This window comes from Lynx canadensis, chromosome E2 (assembly GCF_007474595.2).
Source record: "Lynx canadensis isolate LIC74 chromosome E2, mLynCan4.pri.v2, whole genome shotgun sequence".
In the NCBI taxonomy this organism is placed as follows: Eukaryota; Metazoa; Chordata; class Mammalia; order Carnivora; family Felidae; genus Lynx; species Lynx canadensis.
The window spans coordinates 57,952,368-57,973,946 of record NC_044317.1 but is presented as its reverse complement, the minus strand read 5'-3'; the positions used below and the strand labels follow the sequence as shown (position 1 = coordinate 57,973,946).

General features: G+C 49.4%; 1 protein-coding gene, 1 long non-coding RNA gene and 1 pseudogene across 5 annotated transcripts; all 3 read left to right on the top strand.

The window, feature by feature from the left end:
* Window positions 1-15: 15 nt before the first annotated feature.
* LOC115502730 lies at window positions 16-638 on the top strand. Its single transcript, XR_003965166.1, has 2 exons — window positions 16-125; window positions 526-638. It is a non-coding gene; the product is annotated as an uncharacterized LOC115502730 (long non-coding RNA).
* Window positions 639-3,344: 2,706 nt separating this feature from the next.
* LILRA5 (leukocyte immunoglobulin like receptor A5) lies at window positions 3,345-9,589 on the top strand. Of its 4 annotated transcripts, XM_030298346.1 has the most exons (7): window positions 3,345-3,422; window positions 3,580-3,615; window positions 3,797-4,081; window positions 4,228-4,530; window positions 5,139-5,189; window positions 8,790-8,840; window positions 9,079-9,589. In XM_030298346.1, exons 1-7 carry the CDS (start codon window positions 3,389-3,391, stop codon window positions 9,270-9,272), a joined length of 954 nt encoding a protein of 317 aa, XP_030154206.1. In that variant the 5' UTR covers window positions 3,345-3,388; the 3' UTR covers window positions 9,273-9,589. The 4 variants fall into 4 exon arrangements, with proteins under 4 accessions (XP_030154206.1, XP_030154208.1, XP_030154207.1 ...); XM_030298348.1 differs by lacking the exon at window positions 5,139-5,189 and having other exon boundaries at window positions 8,987-9,139; XM_030298347.1 differs by lacking the exon at window positions 3,580-3,615 and having other exon boundaries at window positions 3,374-3,422.
* A 1,985-nt stretch (window positions 9,590-11,574) lies between these two features.
* Window positions 11,575-20,174, top strand: LOC115502727 (annotated as a pseudogene).
* The last annotated feature ends 1,405 nt before the right edge of the window (window positions 20,175-21,579 follow it).

Genomic DNA, 21,579 nt, shown 5'->3' with positions numbered 1-21,579 from the left:
TGTATTTCTTCATAATTCTGGAGTCCGGAAGCCCAAGCCCAAGGTGCTGACATGTTTGGCGGTCTGGTGTCCTTCGAGTGTTCTCCGCACGGCTGACGGACGGCTGCTCGTGTGGCCTTTCCTCGGTGGGTGTGTGAGGGAAAGAGAGAGGGCCTTCCTGTTTCTTCTTGTAGCGCCACTTACCTTCTTTGACCGCCCACCCTTATGATCTCACCAACCTTCATTATTCCTTAGAGGCCCCCTCTCCAAACACAACCACACTGGGAGTTAAGGCTTCTGGCGGGGGGAGGGACATAGACACCCAGACCGTTTCATTCCACCCTGTGTCCCTCCCCCAGGATTCACGTTCTTCTCCCACGCAAAGTACATTCATTCCATCCCTACAGCCCGCCCCTCCCCCATATCTACACTCATTCCAGCATCAACAGTCAAATCTAACATCCAGAGTTGCATCTAAATATCTTACAAATCAGATATGGGGGAGCTTCGGGGTATGGCTCCTTCTAAGGCAGAATTCCTCTGCAGGTGTGAACCCGTGAGCCAGACAAGTGATGTGCCTCCAGCGTACAAAGCCGGGGCAGGGGTAGGAGAGAGCATTCCCACTCCCTGAGGAAGCGATAAGAAAGAAGACAGAGGTGACGGTGTTCGAAATGGAGCAACGCAGCTTCCGTAGATCGGCAGGCTCCAGGATGACCCTCTTGGGCTCCAGGCTCTGCCCGCCAGGCCCTCCGTGGCACGGCGCCACCTCCGTGGTGCACAGCTGCGTGGTCCTTCTGGGTGAGGACCCCCCAAGGCTCTGCGCAGGGCCTGCCCTGTGGAAACTGAGGCAGTCTCCAAACTGAAACCAAGGAGCCAGCCTGATCTCTGAATTGCCTTTGGGGGACATTCTTCCCTCTTCTGGAAAACCAGCACACGTTTGTAGACAAGCCCACCGTCCCATCTCGTAGGGTCTGAGAAGACTTGACGGCTTTCATTCCCGCTGTCCCAGGGGACAGTCCCCGTTCCCCTGGCCGCACGTCCGCTCCTACAGTCCCTTAATGTTGGCTCCCCTCTCTCATCTGTCGGACACTCTTCCCGCTCTTTGTTCTGTGTCCTCTGGCTCAACAGTCCGTGCCTCCATCCCCCTGCCCGCTCTGGAGTCTCAGGGGGGCCCCCACCCGCGTTGCTCCGGGCACACGCCAACCCTTTGCTTAGGCGTCTCCTCAGCGAAACATGCGACTGTGTGGGGCGCTTGCCCCGTGCTCCACAAACGTCAAGACACAGCTCAGCCACGTTCTTTGCCGCTTTCAAACAGGGGTCACGTTTTTCCCCACGATCCGGAGCCTCGTTCTTCATTTTGGCCTGAGGTCCTGCCCGAACGGACTTACCCGCCCATGCTTCTGTTTGGCATTTCTAAACTCCTCCAGCCTCTTTCCGTTGTCACTCTCAAAGCTTCCGCATCTTTTTTTCTTTTTTAAGTTGTATTTATTCATTTTGAGAGAGGGCTCAAGCGTGAGTGGGGGAGGAGCAGAGAGAGAGAGAGAGAGAGAGAGAGAATCCCAAGCAGGCTCCACGCTGTCAGCACAGGGCCCCAACCAGGGCTTGATCCCACAAACAGATCATGAGCAGAGCCGGAAACCAAGAGTTGGGCGCCTAACGGACTGAGCTGCCCGGGTGCCCCCCGCTGCTTCCGCATTTTGGATATTTGTTCCCACAGCACCGCACTTCTTGGTACTGAAATCTGCATTCGTCTGTTCTGGCTTCTGTTAACAAAGATCGCAGACTGGGTGGTTTAAGCTACGGAAGTTTCGGGGAAGACGCCAGCACGGCTGCTGTCTGGTTTGGGCTGTCGGCTGGGGTTGCAGGGAGCCCCTTCTTCCTGCGTGCTCGCCTGGCCTTTGCTCGCTGTGAGCACGTAGAGAGAGACGGAGAGAGTGCTCTCTGGGCCTCTTCTTTTTTCTTTTTTAATGTTTATTTATTTTTAAGAGAGAGAGCAAGGGAGGGGCAGAGACAGAGGGAGACACAGAATCCGGAACAGGCTCCAGGCTCTGAGCTGTCAGCACAGAGCCCGACGCGGGGCTCGAGCTCACGGACCGTGAGATCACGACCTGAGCCGAAGTCAGATGCGTAATCCACCGAGCCACCCGGATGCCCCACCTTTGAGCTTTTATTTTTTATTTATTTTTTTTTTTAATTTTTTTTTAAGTTTGTTGATTTTTGAGACAGAGAGAGACAGAGCATGAACGGGGGAGGGGCAGAGAAAGAGGGAGACACAGAATCAGAAGCAGGCTCCAGGCTCTGAGCCGTCAGCCCAGAGCCCGACGCGGGGCTCGAACTCACGGACCGCGAGATCGTGACCTGAGCTGAAGTCGGACGCTCAACCGACTGAGCCACCCAGGCGCCCCTAAGCTTTTAAATCAGTTACACTGCCGGTTAAAATGATCCCACAAAACTCACTCCGGGCCCAGCAAATTTTACTGTGAGCACCTCCAAACAATTATGGATGACAAACACCATTGGTATAGACATTTTTATAGCAAATGCATTCCCGTACATTTCGTTAACAAGAATATCACACTTTGCTCTCCCACGTATGCTTAGATGTAAAGTAACGTAAAAAATGAGGGGAAATATCTAATTACATTACTGCTCAGTTCACATGCATAATGGGGAGGAGACAAATATTTCAATAAAGAATTCTCCCCAACAAATTGGGGACTTAATCTAAGCATTGTCCCCTAAATCTTATAGGCAGGCCCCCAGAATGGGGAGGAGGGCTCTGCCCCAGAGGCAAGGGGCACTGAGGAAGCAGGAGGGACTCACAGGCGTGTTTCCATGCTTGGGGCATGGACGCTGTCACAGGGAAATAGAGAAGTCCATGAATGCTGACATACAAAGAAAACCCAAATCTGGGGCCAAGAGTGAAATCTTACTTCCTTCTCTATTTCGCTATATTTCTCCTCTGTGTGCATCACCACGTGACCTTGACCTGAGCCATGCACAAATGTCACAGCTGTGTCTGCACTGACATGAGGCCGCAGAGGAGCCGGAACCCACACCCCCTGCAACATCTCTGGGGCCTGGGGACCCCGTGGGAGGTGAAGACCCCCGGGGATGTGCTGAGAATGAAGGAGAACTCGTAGGGGAGGCTCTGGGAGGGAAGCACGTGCCCTGGTCTCCTCACCTGGATGGGACATCTCAGGAAGCCTTGGGTCCACTTGCTGCACCATCATGGACACCAGAGTTGGGCCCCTGGAAACAGGCTGTTCCCCTTCCTGTGGGGCTGCTGACGTGACAACCCCATGACCAGGCAGGCCAGCCCCCAAGTGGCCACACCCTGTGCTTCTATCTGTCCTGTGGGCACTGAGGTCCCTCCCTCTGCACAGCCGGGGCCAGAGGCAGAGACGCCATGACCCCTACCCTCACGGCCCTGCTCCTCCTCGGTGAGATCTCAGGAGGGGAGGGGATGCCCTAGTCTGGGAGGGACCCGCGTCACAGCCAGGCCCTGGGATTTCAGAGACCCCAGGCACAGGAGGCTTATGGGGAGGAGGGGTTCTGCTCAGGATTCGGGGCCATCCTCTCACAGGAACTCTCTTCCAGGTCTGAGTGTGGAACCCAGGACCCAAGTGCAGGCAGGTGAGTGTGTCCCCAGGTGTCCCATCCCACCTCCTCACAGAGGACAGGGGTCACCCACCAGTCAGCTGGAAATGGAGAACAGCAGTTCTGGGTGGATGGAGAGGGATGTCTGGGGGTTTGGGGTTGAGCTGGGAACTGGGGGTGGGGAAGGTCTTGTGACCGAGCCTCTGTTTCCTTCCAGGGACCCTCCCCAAACCCTCCATCTGGGCTGAGCCAGGCTCTGTGGTCCCTTGGGGTAGCGCTGTGACCATTTGGTGTCAGGGGACCCTGGAGGCTGCGGAGTTCTATCTGGATAAAGATGGACACTCAGTGCCCTGGGACAGACAACCCGCAGTGGAGCCCAGGGACAAGGCCAAGTTCTCCATCATATACATGACAGAGCAGTATGCAGGCCAATATCACTGTTACTATCGGAGCCCCACTGGCTTGTCAGAGCGCAGTGACCCCCTGGAGCTGGTGGTGACAGGTGCGAGCCCCCTCAGGGTCCCCGCCCCAGGCTCTGCCCTCAGGGAGGGGGTCTTCTCTCAGAGTGTCTCCCTCTCACAGCCCAGCCCTGGTGATACTGTGGGGGGATCTGTGTCCTATTTAACGTGTCCCTTCCTCCTCTCCTAGGATTCCATGGCAAACCCACTCTCTCAGCCCTGCCCAACCCCATGGTGAGCTCAGGAGGGAAGGTGACCCTCCAGTGCGCCTCATGGGTGGGATTCCATAGGTTCGTCCTGATGAAGGAAGGAGAACCCAGACCCACCTGGACCCTGGACTCCCAGCGACGCACCAGTGGGCAGTTCCAGGCCCTGTTTCCTGTGGGCCCTGTGACCCCCAGGCTCAGGTGGACCTTCAGATGCTATGGCTATTTCAGAAACACCCCCCACATGTGGTCACTCTCCAGTGATCCCCTGGAGCTCCTGGTCTCAGGTGAGGGAGTCCAGCCCTATGCCCTCTGTGTCCTGATGATCTATTCAGGGCTCTGTCCTCAAGAGTTACCTGGGCTGGGATGGGAGCCGGGGGAGGGGGGTGGGGCGCTCCAAAGAGGGTCACTCAAAGGGAGATCTGCCCCTCAGTAGGTCAACAGAAACCCTCTCACACCTGCCCACCCTTTGTCCTTCTCCTGGGTCTAAAGATGCCAGGTGAGCAGCGGGAGGGTCATAGGGAGGCCACAGGGCAGGTGTAGAAGAAGTCTGAGTGAGATGGGGACTCCTGGATTAGCCCCAATTCCCCCCCACACACACACACAGGATCCAACTCAAGATTGTTGTGCTACTGGGCTGTTTGTGCTCCTTCTGAGCACAGATCACCCAAGATCAGTTCTGAGAGCCCCTCAGAGGATCTAACATCCCCTCAGATACTCAGAAACAATCCTGTGTCTCAGGGGAACTGAGATTCCGGTAGAGATGCCTGGGTGACTACATATGTGCAGGGGCTCTGAGGCTGGGTCATGGGGCACATGAGGGAGAAGACTGAGCAGAGACGGGGTCTCTAAGGGAAGCCTCAGTCCCCTACTCAACTACTGCCTTTTTCCTCAGGAACCTCTGGAGGCCCCAGCCCCCCACCCACAGATCCCAGCTCAACAGCTGGTGAGTCACAGTGGCATCTGTCTAAGGGCTTTCCTTCCTGTGTTTCAGAGATGCCAGAGCGACCACCAGGTCCAGGGTCTCTGAGGCGGGGGGGGGGGGGAGGGCTGGGGTGGTCATGGCAGAGGGAGAGGGTGAGGGCCCGGCTAGGGGAGCAGCACCACCTCACCTCCCTGTCCTTTGATTATGAGGTATGGGGTGGAGAGGGGTCTCAGTGCTCCCTGAGATGGTGATTCGCGGCAGGACCCTGGTCCTAGGTGAGGAGTCCCTCCCTGTTGCTGTCCTCTCTGGGCAGAAAAGGCCAGCTCAGGATGCTGTCTACAGGAAATTCTGAGACAGGATGCAATAAGACTATCACAAGGGGCAGTTCCACAGAGGAGGGTCCACCCAGGAGAGGTGGGATAGGCGGGACCTCCCACCAGGGGAATCGCCACCCCTGCAGTCTCAGACAGGGCTGAGGAGAGAGAGGCATGGACTTAGATCCCTCGACCCTGAGAGGAAATGAGGTCAGACTGAGGTTACAAGGCAGAGGTCCCACCCACTTACCTCCTGGTGTCTCTGGCTCAGAAGCAGGGTGTTGGCTGCTAGCCAGGGGCAGGGGCAGGGTAGCTGCTCAACTGGGAGGCAGGTAGGACAGACGAGGATGCCCTGTGGGGCTGAGTCTTCGTGGGCTCAGCTCTCCCGAGAGGTGGAGCTTCTAAGAAAGGTGCTCCCTGTCTGAAGAGGGGGGGCTGCCAGCAGTGATCCCACTTCTGGCCTCCCACTGTCCTGCCTCTCCCCGGAACTCAGACGTGGGAAGGTTCAGAAAGGTGTGGGAGATGCAGGTACATGTGATTTTGTGCATCTGGCCTGGGTCTCAGCAGGGCAAGAGGAAGTCCCAGTACGATGGAGAACAGAAATCCCCATCGATTTAGCACCTCAGTTCCTCCTCATCTCACACAAAACCGTGGGATTTTCTCCTAAAAGCCACCCAGCCCTTGTCACCACAATCCTTAGGCCTCCAGCCAGGTGTGGAGAATGTGTGGGATACAGGATGGAGAGGGGGTGGGATGGCAGCGCTTGGTGTCCAGGCCTGACTTGGAGCACAGTGAGGATGCTGGGCTGGCGGAGGTGGGGGTCTGGGACAGTCATAGAGGGCAGACCACCCACACCTGAGCCCTCTCACATCATGACTGGAGCTGCTCAGGCCAAGGTGGAAATTGCTGTGGGTGCAGGTGGAACCCCCACGAGACAATCCCCTAAAGAGAAGTATCCCCACCTGTGGGCACCACTCTGCTGCCCTTATGAAGTTTTCTTTTATACAAATGCTTAGAAATGAGGTTTATAAATGATGCAGATACATTCTAACGTTTTATTCATTATTTTGTCTACACTCAAAGCTTAAAAGTTGTTCAACTACTTTATTCATTTATAAGTATGATTTTTTTCTTTATACTTTCTAGATAATAGTTAAGTATATACAAAATGATACTGTTTGGTTAAATTAGTTTTATATTCTATGAGTCTATTAACTCAGTACAGATTCTCCACTTTTCAGTTGCTTTACAATTGATCTGCTTTGATTTACTGATAATAATTTTATCAAACTCAAAAAAAAGAAACTTACCTCTTCATTTCCAGATTGTGCACCAAGTTTACTTACAGCAAATACCTTATAATAATGATGACAATGTAATACATTAATACAAAACTCAGTGTTGCTTTAAGAAAATATCTTCATTGATAGCCCTAATTATTTTAAGGCAAACATAAAAAAACTATATATTTATACATATAGTGATACTAACCTGTCCATTTCAGTCTATTTTTCTGTTACATTCAGGTTTCATTAGAAAAAAAAAATCTTTTCTTTTTTCCTCATGTATATTTATTTTTGAGAAAGAGAAACACAGAGCACGAGTGGGGGAGGGGCAGAGAGAGGGAGACACAGAATCCAAAGCAGGCTCCAGGCTCCTAGCTGTCAGCACAGAGCCTGACCCAGAGCTCAAACCTGTGAACCATGAGATCATGACCTGAGCCAAGGTGGGAAGCTTAGCCAACTGAGCCACCCAGGTGCTTCAGAAAAAATTCTTTACTCAGTATAAATTAGGAATTATTTCTGGGCTTGTACAACTCCAGGCTTATTCTTTTAAATTCATAGCCCCAGTGAGATACATTTGAAAGACTTCTTAGTACCAAAGATTTGCATACTAGCCCACTGAATGATGTGTATTCTTCATTCATACTCTGTGAATTCTATAAGCTTATGTAGAATTTTCACATGGAGATTTATAATTAGACTGATCTATAATTTTTTATCTTGTTGCATTTTTTTTGTTTTTTTTTTTATCTTGTTGCATATTATGTGAAATGGGTTGAAATAGGTTTGCAGGACTACCTAATTTTGTGCTCACCAGTTTTATAACAAAACTGATTTTCTCTGCTCTTTATGGCTTTGAGACCAGAAGTGTGACATCCTTGGTTCTGGATTTTTATATGGAGGGGAGAGAGATGGTCTTTGAAGATAAAAATCAAATGACTAGTGTCCTACCTTGAAATCTTACATTCGTTTTCAGAGTTATGATTGACAAACAGAGTTAGAGACAGTGAGGAGGAGGAGAAGGAAGAAGAAGAGGAGGAGGACAGTGGTGATGATGATGGTGGTAATATTGATGATGGTGGTGGTGATGATGATAATGGGGATGATGATGATAATGGTGGTGATGAAGATGCCGCCAATAATGATGGTGGTGGTGATGGTGGTGATGATGATGGTGGTGATGATGCAGCATCCCTCATCTATCCTGCCACACCTGGCCCATCTTCCATGCACCAGGGCCCCCCCCCCCACCCTGAGTCCCTATTCTCCTCTGGGATCCTCCTACAACAACAAACATGGCTTCATTTACTTCTGAAGAGCGTGCTTAGATCTTTCTGGGGACCTGCTCTTTACACACATCTTCTCTGGGTCTTCACATTGCTCCTCTCAGCCTCTTTCTCCTATTCAGGAATCAACTGAAATGTCCTCTCCAAGTGCAACCCTCACCCTGACATTGTTCAGACATGTCTCCTTCCTACCTAGGGCATTTCAAGTAATTAACACAACCTATGTTGTATGCATTGAATTCTCTCTCTCTCTCTCTCTCTCTCTCTCTCTCTCTCTATATATATATATATATATATATATATATACACACACACACACACATTATATTTGTGACCAACCCCTGTTTCATGGACACTAGGTCCTGAATTGTTGAAAATACAAGTTATCCTATCCACAAGAGGTAGCTTAGGTGCTCAGAATAAACACAGAGAATACAAGAGCCCAAGTACTTCTGTATTGAGAGATGATTTATCTCACTAAATTCTGAGCTAGGGGGACACAGGAAGACTCTGGTCCAAACCAACTCAGAAGCAAAGTCTAAATTCAAAAAAGACAGGGAGCCTGAAATAATCCATTTAGAACAGAGAGGATCCTTCTATAACAGAGAAAGTATCAATTAATGACTGCATAAGAAGTTATAGCATGAGAACAAGGGGAGGTACGAGAACACGCAGCCTGGGGGACAAGTTTAAGTCTCATCAGAAATTCATCTTTCTCCACTTTTTTTTGGCTCTCAGGAGCAGCTGACACCATCAGTCCATCACAAAACAAGTCAGACCACAACACTGGTGAGTAGGAGAAAGTCTCAGTTATGGAAGTGGCATGGAGCGTGAAGTCCTGTCAAGGGGAGGTGGGCACCCTGGATGGACATACAGGATCTGGGCTGATTTGGGTCTCCCCTCACCTCAGTGACCACTTTGTCCTCAATTCCTAGCGTCCCACCCCAAAGATTACACAGTACAGAATCTCATCCGCATGGTCATGGCTGGCTTGATCCTGGTTGTCCTCGGGATTCTGCTATTTCAGGAGCACTACAGTCAGAGAGGAATCCAAGATGCATCCAGGAGGTAAACTCAAGAGAGAACAATGCAACGATCAGAATGACAGAGTCTGGGAAGCACATCTTATGTGCCCAGGAATTTCTGGAAGAGTATGTGAGGCATGTGCTGTGGGAACTGTCAACATTCCATGTTGCCCAGACCAGTCCTCATCCTCTGTGACATCATCTCCAACCTCCAAGGACTTATTCCACATACCACACAACATAGTGGTCAAGTATATATCTTTTGTCATTATTTATTTGACACCCATAACATTCCCAGGACTAGTAATGATCAGAGGACAGGATCCATGTGAATTTAGCACATACTTTAGTATTCATGCGTGGTGCATTGTGTGAAATCTAGTTAACTTTCGTATAGATTCCTGGCAGGATGGATGGATTCAGGATTGATTATAAATGGAAAGACAGACAGAAAAGTTTACCTCTACACAAACATACACAGCAATCTGCAATAAATTAACTCAGCATCCTCCCTGTCTGCCTTCACCTTTAATTTATGTAAATTTGGTCCCTTGCTCAGTCCTGGTACAAAGAGTTCCTCTTTTGCACTCCACTCACAGAGACTTAACAAAAAAGTAGTGAACTAACATGAGCTAATCAAAGACAAAGCAAACTGTAGAGGCAGGGTCGCCTACATGATTTGTGGGGCAGCATAGAAAATGAACAGGCAGACAGGGAGACAAACTATAAGAGACTTTTAAATACAGAGAACAATCTAAGGGTCACTGGAGGGGAGGTGGGGCTGGGAGGGGAGATGGGCTAGATAGGTGATGGGCACTAAAGAGAGTACTTGTTGGGATGAACACTGGGTGTTATATGTAAGAGATGAATCACTGGGTTCTACTCCTGAAACCAATACTACACTCTATGTTAACTAACTTGAATTTAAATAAGTAAACTTTAGAAAAGAAAGATGCATTTTCCAAAGAAAGAAAGAAAATGAACAGGCAGTAGCCCACGTTCAAATACCAGTGTGGTGAGTGTAGAGCATGAGCCTAGTTTGGAGCCCTGTCTGATCATTCAGATCACCACCCATGCATTCAGATCCACACAGAGCAGAGGCCATCTGGTTATTGCACACGACAGTACAGATCAGCATTTTCTGATGCGTCCCAGGTGCCAGGGTCTGCACTGGGTGCTGCACACACCCCATTGCTGAGTCTTTACCAGAGAACTCTTAGGTAGGGGTCATCTCCTCCCTTATAAAGATGACCTCAGACTCCTGAAATAATTTGTCAAAATACACTGGATTAGGGCAACTGTCTACAAATAGGTCTGTTTCCAATTATCTGCCCATCCCACCTCACTGATGCCACCTTGGTAGAAAGCACAACATTGTCCTGGGACAGAAATTTGTAAAGAGAGTAGATCTCATAGTAAATGCTCTTACCACAACGCAAATCAAAAGAGAAAACAGAATTACATACAGGTAATCAAGCAGACACTTGGGCAAGTATGTTCATAGAAGGACTCAAAAGGCAAAAGTGAAACAATCCAAATGTCCAACAACTGAGAATGAATAAACAAACAAACATTAAAACCAAACCAACAAACCAAAACAAAATTATTAATTGTCTCCAACTAGTGCTTTGTGCGAAGCAGGAGACAGAATCCACAGTCCAGAAGAGCTCATATCTGGGGAACAAGACTGTGAGGAGGCAGGAATGACTCAGGTTTTGATGGAGAGAAGATGCTGCTGTCACAGAAAGAGAAAGTCAGAGAGAGGAAGTGTGTGAGAGAGAAACAAACCCACAAACCCAAGCCCAGATCGGAGGGGTGGTTCCCCCTGCGAGTCGCTGAACCGTATGATAACGTGCTTTCCATCCTTCTCATCTTGGAGTCACCCACACTATGACAGCCCCATTGGGTCCTCCAGTCAACTGAGGCAGGTGTGGGGACACCCTCTCAATTTCTCACTTCCTTCCACATCTCACATGATGACAATCCAGACAGTTTTGCCCTGGAACCCTCTTCCATGACCCCATCCAGCACCACAGTGAAGTGTAGTCAAAGACTCCAGACGTCATGTTGGAGCCACCATATGAGCTTCCTCCTGGTCCCCACTCCAACCCTCACCTCAGATGAAGTGTTTTATTCTCATGGCTCCAAACCTACCTGTCACTGACCCTCCTGTGCATACACGACCTGCCCACCTTTCTCCACCTTCCTCCCGTGAGACCCATGTCTCTACACATGGCCCTCCATGTGCTGACACCAGGCTGAGCTAACCTCTCCAGCCCCAGCAGGGCCCACTCCTCCCCACAAGCAAATTCACCTCAGTTCACCCCCTCCCTCCCCAGACCACACACACTGAGTTATAAATACATGTGTGTCTTCCCAGGATGTACTCGCCGAGCACATCTGAACACAGCAGACGCTTCCCAAACCTCCAAGGCCATGAAAACAACAAAGAACTCTCGCTGCCTCTCCCCACTCAATTGTGAATGTATTTGTTACAGAGATTATGTGAGTGGATCCCAAGAACCCACAACACCATGTAGAATTCAGATCAGCTCATCACGCAGTGGTCAGATTAAGGTCAGAGTGTTAACACTGCTGGCTATCAACACCATCCTCCTACAGAACATGAATCTCCAGGGCCTGGTGCCATGACTGGATGTGGTAACTACTCACTAAATGTTAGTTGATTGACAGGGTGGTGGAAGGAAGGAAGAGAATTTGCATTTACGGAACTCAGGAAAGGGAAGTGTCTCACCCAGATCACACAGCCTCTCTCTGTAAGAGGCCTGTAACTGGAACTGAAATTGGGCCGGCTCCCAGGCTAGGACCTCCCCCTGCCACTTCTGGTTCCGGGACCAGAGTCACTCTCTGGACTTGGGCTTGGCGGGAAACAGGCAGAGCGGCAGGGCCGTGTGGGGTCTGGTGAGACTCGCATCTGGTCTGAAAGGTCGCAGGGCCTCTGCTGTCGGGCGTCCTTCAGGGAGAGCAGAGCAAGGCCCCGGAGGGGGTGTTCCCCTTCCTGTAAGGCCTCTCGTGAGGAACCCATGATGGGGACCACAGAGCCTGGGCCATGTCCACCCTGTGCATGTGTCTGTCCCGTGGACTCTGAGGACTTTTAAGCTGTCTGCACCGCTGGGACCATGGGAGGCAGCGTCAGGACCCAGACCCTCACCGCCCTTCTGTGTCTCGGTGAGCTTTCTGGACAAGAGGAGGGATGGGTGGCTCCCGCCCTGCCCCCAGGCCCTGGGCCCTGAGAGACCTCAGGACTTGGGAGGCATGTTGGGGGCAGGACTTCTGGGGGCCAGAGAGTGACCCCCGGGGTCATTGGACCTGACTGGGCCTGGAACAGCTACCTGCGGGTGGGGGGACACTCTCACAGGGAACTCTCTTCCAGGGCTGTGTCGGGGTCCGTGGGACCAGGTACAGGCAAGTGAGTGCTCCCCAGACCTCCTGTTTCCACCCAACAACCCGCTGGGCAGCTGGGGGGGCACCGAGGGTCTGGGCTGATGGTGACCAGTCCGGGAGGGGCCTTGGGGTGACAGGTGGGAAACAGGGGAGAAGGGCACCCTTGCAATTCCCCATCTGACTCCTTTCCAGGGTACCTTCCCAAACCCTCCATCAGGGCTGACCCCAGCCCCAATGTCACCAGGGGGACCCCTGTGACCATCTGGTGTCAGGCATCTCTGCAGGCTGATGTCTACTATCTGTATAAAGAGGGGTCTCTGAACCCACGTCCATGGAGATCTCACAGGAGTCCAGCGACAAGGCCAGTTTCTCCCTTGGATTCATGAGTGCGCACAATGCAGGGCGGTACCAGTGTCATATCACAGCAGGAACGGCTGGTCACAGCGGAGTGACCTCCTGCCCCTGGTGGTGACAGGTAAGGCAGAAGCTGGCCCCTCCCCTGGGGCCCCTCCTCCAGGTGGAAGGGAACAGAGTTGTGGCCTCAGGGGACTCTCGCTCACTGTCCACACTGGGGTACGTGGAGCGATGGCCCCTTTAACACTGCCCCTCCTTCTCCCTCAGGAGTGTACGACCCACCCTCCCTCTCAGCCATCCCAGGCCCTGTGGTGGCCTCAGGAGGGAACGTGTCCCTCTCCTGTAGCTCACCACATCCATGGCAAAACCTTCCGTCTGCTGAAGGAGGGGGGAGCTGATGCGCCCCGACACCTGGAATTGAAGTTCCCTCGTGAGAAGAGGCAGGCACTGTTCCCTGTGGGCCCCGTGAGCACCTCCCATGGGGGGACCTACAGGTGCTACGTTTCTCCAGCTTCCTACCCGTATGTGTGGTCACTCCCCAGTGACCCTCTGCACCTTCAGGTCACAGGTGAGGGGCCCCTGCCCTGCCCCACCTACTTCCTGGGCCCAAATGACTGACCTAAGCTGAGTGCCCAGTGGAGCCCTGGGGGTGATAGAAAGTGGGTGGGGCACTGGCCTCCTGAAGTCAGACGACACATGGAAGCTATGGTGGAGGAGGGGGGTGCTCATGAGAGCCTCGCCTCAGGCCCTGGGGCCAACGTGGGGTGTGCATCCCCTGGTGCCTCTGTCCCCTCCCGTCCAGGCGCCTACAGGGAGCCCACCCTCCCAGCCCAGTTGGGCTCACTAGTGCAGCCTGGAGACAACCTGACCCTCCAGTGTCACTCTGAGGCTGGATTTGACACATTCGCTCTGATGAAGGATGAGGGGCTCACGCCTCCCGTGTGTCTAGATGGGCAGCCCAGCCCAACTTCTCCCTGGGCTGTGTGACCCCCACCCACGGGGACCAGTACAGATGTTATGGTGGACACAACCTCTCCTCCACATGGTCGGTCCCGAGTGCCCCCTTGGGACATCCTGATCACAAGTGAGGAGCCCCCTCCCCTTGACCAGTCTGTTCAGGACCCTGGACACATGGTCACTGCTTGGGGTGATGGGATCCAGGCGGAGAGTCAGAAGCAGAGGCTGAGATGGGGCTGTGGTCTAAGGAAAGAGACTGAGAAACGGACAGTGAGGGCCAAGGAAATAAAGGACACTCATAAGAGAGACAAGAGGAGCTGAAAGGGAGTCACACAGAGTCCCAGCAGAGAGGACAGTCATCACCCAGCTCAGGGTCAAGGGTGTGTGAAGGGGGAAGCAGATCTATACAGGTCACGAATTTTCCTCCCGCAGGCCTATACAGGAAACCGTCCCTCTCGGCCCAGCAGGGCCCTCAGTGTCCTGGGGAGAGAATGTGACCCTGCAGTGTCGCTAGGAAATCTGGCTCGACACCTTCTACCTGTCCAAGGAGGGGTCACCTGCTCCTCCCCAGCACATTCGTCTGCAGGACACAACTGCACCTTATCAGGTCAACTTCAACATGAGTCCTGTGACCTCAGACCATGAGGAGACCTACAGGTGCTACGCCTCATCCAGCACCTCCCCCTACCTGTTGTCACACCCCAGTGACCCCCTGGAGCTGCTGGTCTCAGGTGAGGAACCCAGACTCTGTGTCCATTTTGGACCCAGACACTTGGGTCACTGCCCTGTTACGAGACAGCTTTGGGATGGGATGGGGAGGAGGAATAACAGGGGGATCAGCCACCGGGTGATCCCTCCCCACAGGGGATGGAAAAGATGGGGAGCCCCATGCCGTCTCCATGTGTTACTGCCACAAGAGGGACGGGGCAGCACCAGGTGGTTGCACGGAGGAGACTGAAGAGTTTAAAGGACGAGCTTTGAGCAGAGCAGTGGTGCTGAGGGGGACATGAGGACCACAACCCACAGCCTCCTTCCTGTTCCAGACAGCATTAGGAGTCTGCAGAGGGTCACCTCCATGGGCAATCCTCATGTCTGCCAGGAACAGAATCTTCTTAGCCTAGAGGAAACACAGCCTCCCCAGTCCTAGGCTGAACTTTGCTTTTCCTCTGCACTTGAATATTACAGAGAGGCAGTTCCCACAGGACCTGGGGCCAGGGGAGGTGGGAAGTGAAGGGAGGGGCCTCATGTGTGCAGCAGCATTGAGCTCATTGGTGCCCACTGGGTGGTAGTCAGTGTGAAGGGAAACGCATGAGGGAGAAGAAGCCCATTGAGTGCAGAGAAAAGAGCAGACTCCGCCTCTGTCCTTAGTGCTGATATCTAGAAAATAAGAGGATCATGGCACCTATGGAAATAGGTCCACAATATGAAGGGCAGAGTAGGGGCGTCTCTCATTTTCTGGTCAGGAGGATGGGGGTTCACTGGAAGTCATAACGCAGGTTGTGTCAGTTCAGCCACTCTTCACTGAGACATTGACAAAATCCTATTCAGATCTGAGAGTTTGTTCTTTCAGTTGTCAAAGGCAGAATCCCATCCCCAATTTAAAAGACTAAATCGGTTCTGAACTTTGGTGTCAGTAAATTCGGTGGAATTCCTCTCTCTTGGGACTTCAGTAACCACTGACATTTTTTGAAAGGAAGGAGGGAAAGGCTGGATTTCTCCCCAATTTCCGTGAGCACCCGATTGTCAGCTGGATCAGGCCATCCTCCAAAACATCTTTCATGAGATTTCATGTTTCCTATTCTCTCCTCCCATCTGAGTGGTACTTGTTATTTCTTGATATTTCTGTCGTCATTTGATCAAAGCCTATCTCATATCTGTAGATCTCTATATTTTTGTTCATGTGTCCATCTGCATTTTTATTTTGTCATTTATCTTTATTTTGCATTTCTTATCAGTCTTCATACCTAGATGACAAACTGAATAATTAGAAGCAATGTGAGTTATGGTAATCCTCGCTCCTAGAAAAATGCCTGATGTGTGGTGTAGAATCCATCATTTATTTTCAAAAAGAATAAATTGATAGCCAAGAATAAAACTGCTTTGGAAATAATACAGTCACAAATCAGGGATGATAGGAGCTGGCTGATGTGAAGGAATGATAAGGTACCCAGACTTTCACTCCATCACACTCCTGATTCTCAGAGCAAAATGAAGCCTCAAATGTTTATTTTTTGCCTCCTAATTAGATGGAAGATGAGACGCTGGAGATGCTTCCCTCCAGGCGTTGAGATTGTCATTAGCTAGTTTCAGGGACTCCCTCGACATGAGAGAAGAGATTACTTATGCATTCCTATGTCTCCTCAACCACACTCTATTTTTGACTCTCATGAGTAGTTGATACCCTCAGCCCATCACAAAACAAGCCAGACTCCAAGAAGATGAGTGAGGAGAAATTCTTGATTATGGCACTGGGCTGACAGGTTCAAATTCTGTCAATGAATGGAGGTGACACAGTGGACACGCAGGCATCCCAGCATGATTTCAGTCTGCCCTGATCACAACAATCACTTTGTCCACATTTGCTAGCCTCAAACAGCCAAGATTACACAGCAGAGAATCTCATCTGAATGGATGACCTTTCTGAGTTCCATCAGCTCAGAGACAGCCTTTAGGAAAGCCTGAGACGGTGACAAATGTGTGGATCTGGAGGCCTCCAAAGAGGAGGGTCCAGCCCAGGAGAGGGTGGAAAGAGTAGGGGCTTCCACACCAGGTGTCCCTGATTCTGCAGTTTCAGCTGAAATGAGAGTTAGGTGGGCTGGATGAGGCGTGGGTGAATGAGGATGATCATGAGTAGACAGAGGCCTCCTACTCACCTCCTGATGCCTCTATCTCAGAATCTGAACCGTGGTGTCAGCCTCCATGAGACACTCCCCTAGAGAAGAGCCTTCCCTCCTGTGGGCACCATTCTGTTGCCCCCTGTGCAGACCTGGGGGCCTTTGTGCCACTCGGGGCACAACCGAGACCAAGTGGGGCCACACACAGCTCCCAGGAGTAATTTAGTCACCTGTTTGCTTTTTTTTTTTAATCTTTTTATTAATTTGTCTATTTGGGTCTATTTGGTTTTAAATGTTATTTACTATAATTTTTATTTTATATTTCTAAGAAGTCAATTATTTTTCAATGGAACCCTTCTGACTTACTGATAATAATTACATCCATCACAAGAAAATTGAAATCTCGCCTCTTAATTTCCAGACTATACATATATTCTATTTGCATTAAATACCACATGATACTGATATCAACGTAAAATGTTAAGATGGATGTGAAGGTCTTTTTAAGGAAATGCCTTCTTTTATCACTCAAATTATTTTCAGGCAAACACAGCAAAAATTTCTATTTTCTAGCATAGAATTACTGACTTATCTATTTCAGTTTATTTTTTCCATTACTTCAGGGGCTTATTAGGGAAAAAATCATTTTTTTTTAATTTTTTTTTTCAACGTTTATTTATTTTTGGGGACAGAGAGAGACAGAGCATGAACGGGGGAGGGGCAGAGAGAGAGGGAGACACAGAATCGGAAACAGGCTCCAGGCTCCGAGCCATCAGCCCAGAGCCTGACGCGGGCTCGAACTCACGGACCGCGAGATCGTGACCTGGCTGAAGTCGGATGCTTAACCGACTGCGCCACCCAGGCGCCCCAGGAAAAAATCATTTTAAACAACAAACAAGGAATTTTTCTCCAGACACTGAACATCTCATGAACAATTATATTTTCTCCCTGAATTTGGCCATGGTGAGATACACTGAAGGCTCTTGACTTGTTCTATGACATCTATCATTCAAACAATCTGATGACATATGTCATTCATTCTTTTTTTTTTTTCAATTTAAGTTTATTTATTTTTGAGAGAGAGAGACAGAGTGCAAGTGGGAGAGGGGCATGGAGAGAGGGAGACACAGAATCTGAAGCAGGCTCCAGGCTCCAAGCTATCAGCACAGAGCCTACATGGGGCTTGAAACTCACAAACTGTGAGATCATGACCTGAGCTGAAGTCGGACACTTACTGACTGAGTTACCCAGGCACCTAATTCTACTTTCTGAATTATAAGCTTACTCAAAATTTTTACATGGAGATTATAAAAAGCAGTGACCTGAAATTGGTTTTTTGTTTTTTTGAAATCATTTTTTTTTTCATTTTTAGGTCAAGCAGTTAAATATAGTTGAAGGATTACCTAAATTTTTTGCTCACCCAGTTTGCTAACACCACTGATTTTCTCTTCCTTACGACTTTGAGATCAAGACTGTGATGTCTTTGGTTCTGGACATTTATATGGAGAGAAGAGAGGTTATATTTTAAGATAAAAATCAAATAATTAGTCCTCTCTCCTTGAACCCTTACAGCAGTTTCTAGAGTTCTTCATGGCAGATAAAGAGAGAAACACAAGGAAAGAGTGAGATGAGTAGGAAGAAGTGAAAGAGGAGGAATTGAAGGAGGAGGAGAAGGATGGTAATAATATTGATGATGATGAATATGACGGTGGGGATTATGACAGTGGTCACAGTCATGATGATGGTGGTGTTGATAGCAATGATGATGGTGATGATGTTGAATATGATGGTGGTTATTTTGATAGTGGTCATGATGATGATGACGGTGGTGATGGTGATGATGGTGGTGATGGTGATGATGATGATGATGATGATGGTGATGATGGTGATGATGTGGAATATGCTGGTAATGGTGATGAATATGATGATAACGGTGGTGGTGATGATAATGAAGGTGATGATACCAATTATGATGATGATGAAGCTGGTGATGATGATGGTGATGATGAACATGGTGGTGGTAATGACCATGATTGTAGTTATGGTGATAATGATGCTGATGATGGCAGTGATGGTGATTATGGTGATGATGGTGATGATGGGATGGTGATGATAATGGTGATGATGGAAATTCCCTCATCTATCTTGTCACACCTGGTCCATTTCGTGTCCCCAGGCCCCTACATGCCACCTCCCTGTTCTCTTCTAGACCCTCATACAACCACAGACATGGCTTCATTCCTTACTGAAGAGCATGCTTAGAACTTTTTGGGGACCTGCTCTTCCCAAAGCCTGTGACTCACCTTCTCTGGTCCTCATGTGACTCCCTTCAGTCTTCTCCTATTAAGGATTAAGCTGAAATGTCACCTCCAAGTGAGGCCTTCTCTGTGACACTGTTCAGAACTACCTGCATACATAGACTCACAGAGAATCACAATCCAAGGCATTTAATGTCCCACTAAGTTGATAACACCATTTAGAAAATATCATGAATCTGCATATGTGTGTGTATGTGTCACACTGTAAGTATACCTACCTATATGAAGAATGATTTAATGAAAGAACATCTGGATGAGGAATTTGCAAGTGAAGACTGAAAGTCTGACCTGGAGGAAGGAAGCTGCTGGAGACAGAGTGAAAGGGAACCTGCCCCAGAGTTTCAACCTTCTGTGCACCTGAAATTCAGGTTCCCGTGAAAACCAACCCCTCATCCATGGATCCTGGGTGCTCAGTTGTTGCATAAATACAAGCTTTTACACCTACAACTTCCCTTGCATGGTCCTGTACCTAGAATGAACAGGAGAATACAGGGGTTCAAGTGTTTCTGCACAGCAAAGTTCTGCTCCAAAAAGTCAGAAGAAAGTTGCAGTTCACAAAACACAGGGAGACAGAAATAATCCAATGAGAACAGAGGGTATGCGTAGGGACTACATAATAGTTATTTCATGAGAAGTGGGGGAGATAGAAGAACCCACAGGCCAGGGGATAAGTTTGAGTTCATTCAGCTTCTCATCTTCCCCCACTTTTTATTTGTTCCCAAAAGCAGCTGATGCCATCCTCCCATCACAGAACAAGTCAGACCCCAACAGTGGTGAGTCGGCGAACCTGTCATGGGACTGGTGCGGAATGTGAAGTCTTGTCAAGGAGAGGCGGGTGCTCTGAGTGGACATCCAGCATCAGGACAATTTTTGTCTCCCTGACCTCAGTGTCCTCTTTTTTTCTCAATTCCTAGACTCCCACTCCAAAGATTACACGGTGGAGAATCTCATCCGCATGGGCATGGCTGGCTTGATTCTGATGGTCCTTGGGATTCTACTATTTTGGGATCACTCCAGTCAGAGGAGAATCCAAGATGAGGCCAGGAGGTAAACACAAGAGACAACAATGCCAACAGTTAGTGTGCCCGGGAATTTCCGCAATAGTATGTGGGCCCTGTGCTGTGTGAACTCCTCACTCGTCATTGTGAGGAGGAGGACTCATGGCTCATGTACAGGGAAAATGCCTAGACTGTTCTGCCATTAAACTGTGGACTCTTCTTCCCAACCATGGTTGGGTTGTCTTGACTGGCTCTTGTCTTTCCCCTTTCGCTGAAACCAGCTTATATCCCACATTGTAGATATCACTCCACACCTCCATATACCATCACGCTCTGGCACAGTTTTAGATAACCCATTTTCCCTCCACTTCTAATCACCATGTACCTTGAGGTCCATGAAGAGGTCTCCATCCATTCAGTTCAGATAATGCAGGCTGTCTTATTTTATTTTATTTTTTGAGATTATCAAATGAATTATTTATTTATTTATTTTTAATATGGAATTTATTGTCAAATTGGCTTCCATACAACCCCAGTGCTCATCCCAACAGGTGCCCTCCTTAATGCCCATCACCCACCCTCCCCCCCCCCCCACCCCCCCATCAACCCTCCGTTTCTTCTCAGTTTTTAAGAGTCTCTTATGGTTTGCCTCCCTCTCTCTCTAACTTTTTTTTTCCTTCCCTTCCCCCATGGTCTTCTGTTAAGTTTCTCAGGATCCACAAAAAAGAGAAAACATATGGTATCTGTATTTCTCTGTATGACTTATTTCACTTAGCATAACACTCTCCAGTTCCATCCACGTTGCTACAAAGGCCAGATTTCATTCTTTCTCATTGCCAAGGAGTATTCCATTGTATATATAAACCACAATTTCCTTATCCATTCATCAGCTGATGGACATTTAGGCTCTTTCCATAATTTGGCTATTGTTGAAAGTGCTGCTATAAACATTGGGGTACAAGTGCCCCCATGCATCAGTACTCTTGTATCCCTTGGGTAAATTCCTAGCAGTGCTATTTCTGGGTCATAGGGTAGATCTATTTTTAATTTTTTTGAGGAACCTCCACACTGTTTCCAGAGTGGCTGCACCAGTTTGCATTCCCACCAACAGTGCAAGAGGGTTCCCGTTTCTCCACATTTTCCTGATTTGTCATTTTAGCCACTCCAACCGGCGTGAAGTGATATCTCAGTGTGGTTTTGATTTGTATTTCCCTGATGAGGAGTGATGTTGAGCATCTTTTCATGTGCCTGTTGGCCATCCGGATGTCTTCTTTTGAGAAGTGTCTATTCATGTTTTAATGCAGGCTGTTTTAAAGAATCATAAATCAGCTAAAAAGACGCAGCCTGAATGAGATAAATCCACAAAATACCCAACAACTTCTATGCATCGCTTCACTTCCATCACCTGGTCTGCACTGCCTCTGAGAAACCCACTGTGCAAATGCTAATTTGTGGCATTGACCAGTGTCTCTGGTGTATCTTCTCCCTTCATAGCAATAACCAAAGTGCCACTGTGAGGTCCCGATGGGGAGCCATGTGCAGAACTGATGTCACAAAACAGTACAAGCCAACATAGGATCCCTTTAATGCCACTCTGCTGGCCCCAAAGTGCACTGGCGTTTCCCAGTATTTGATGT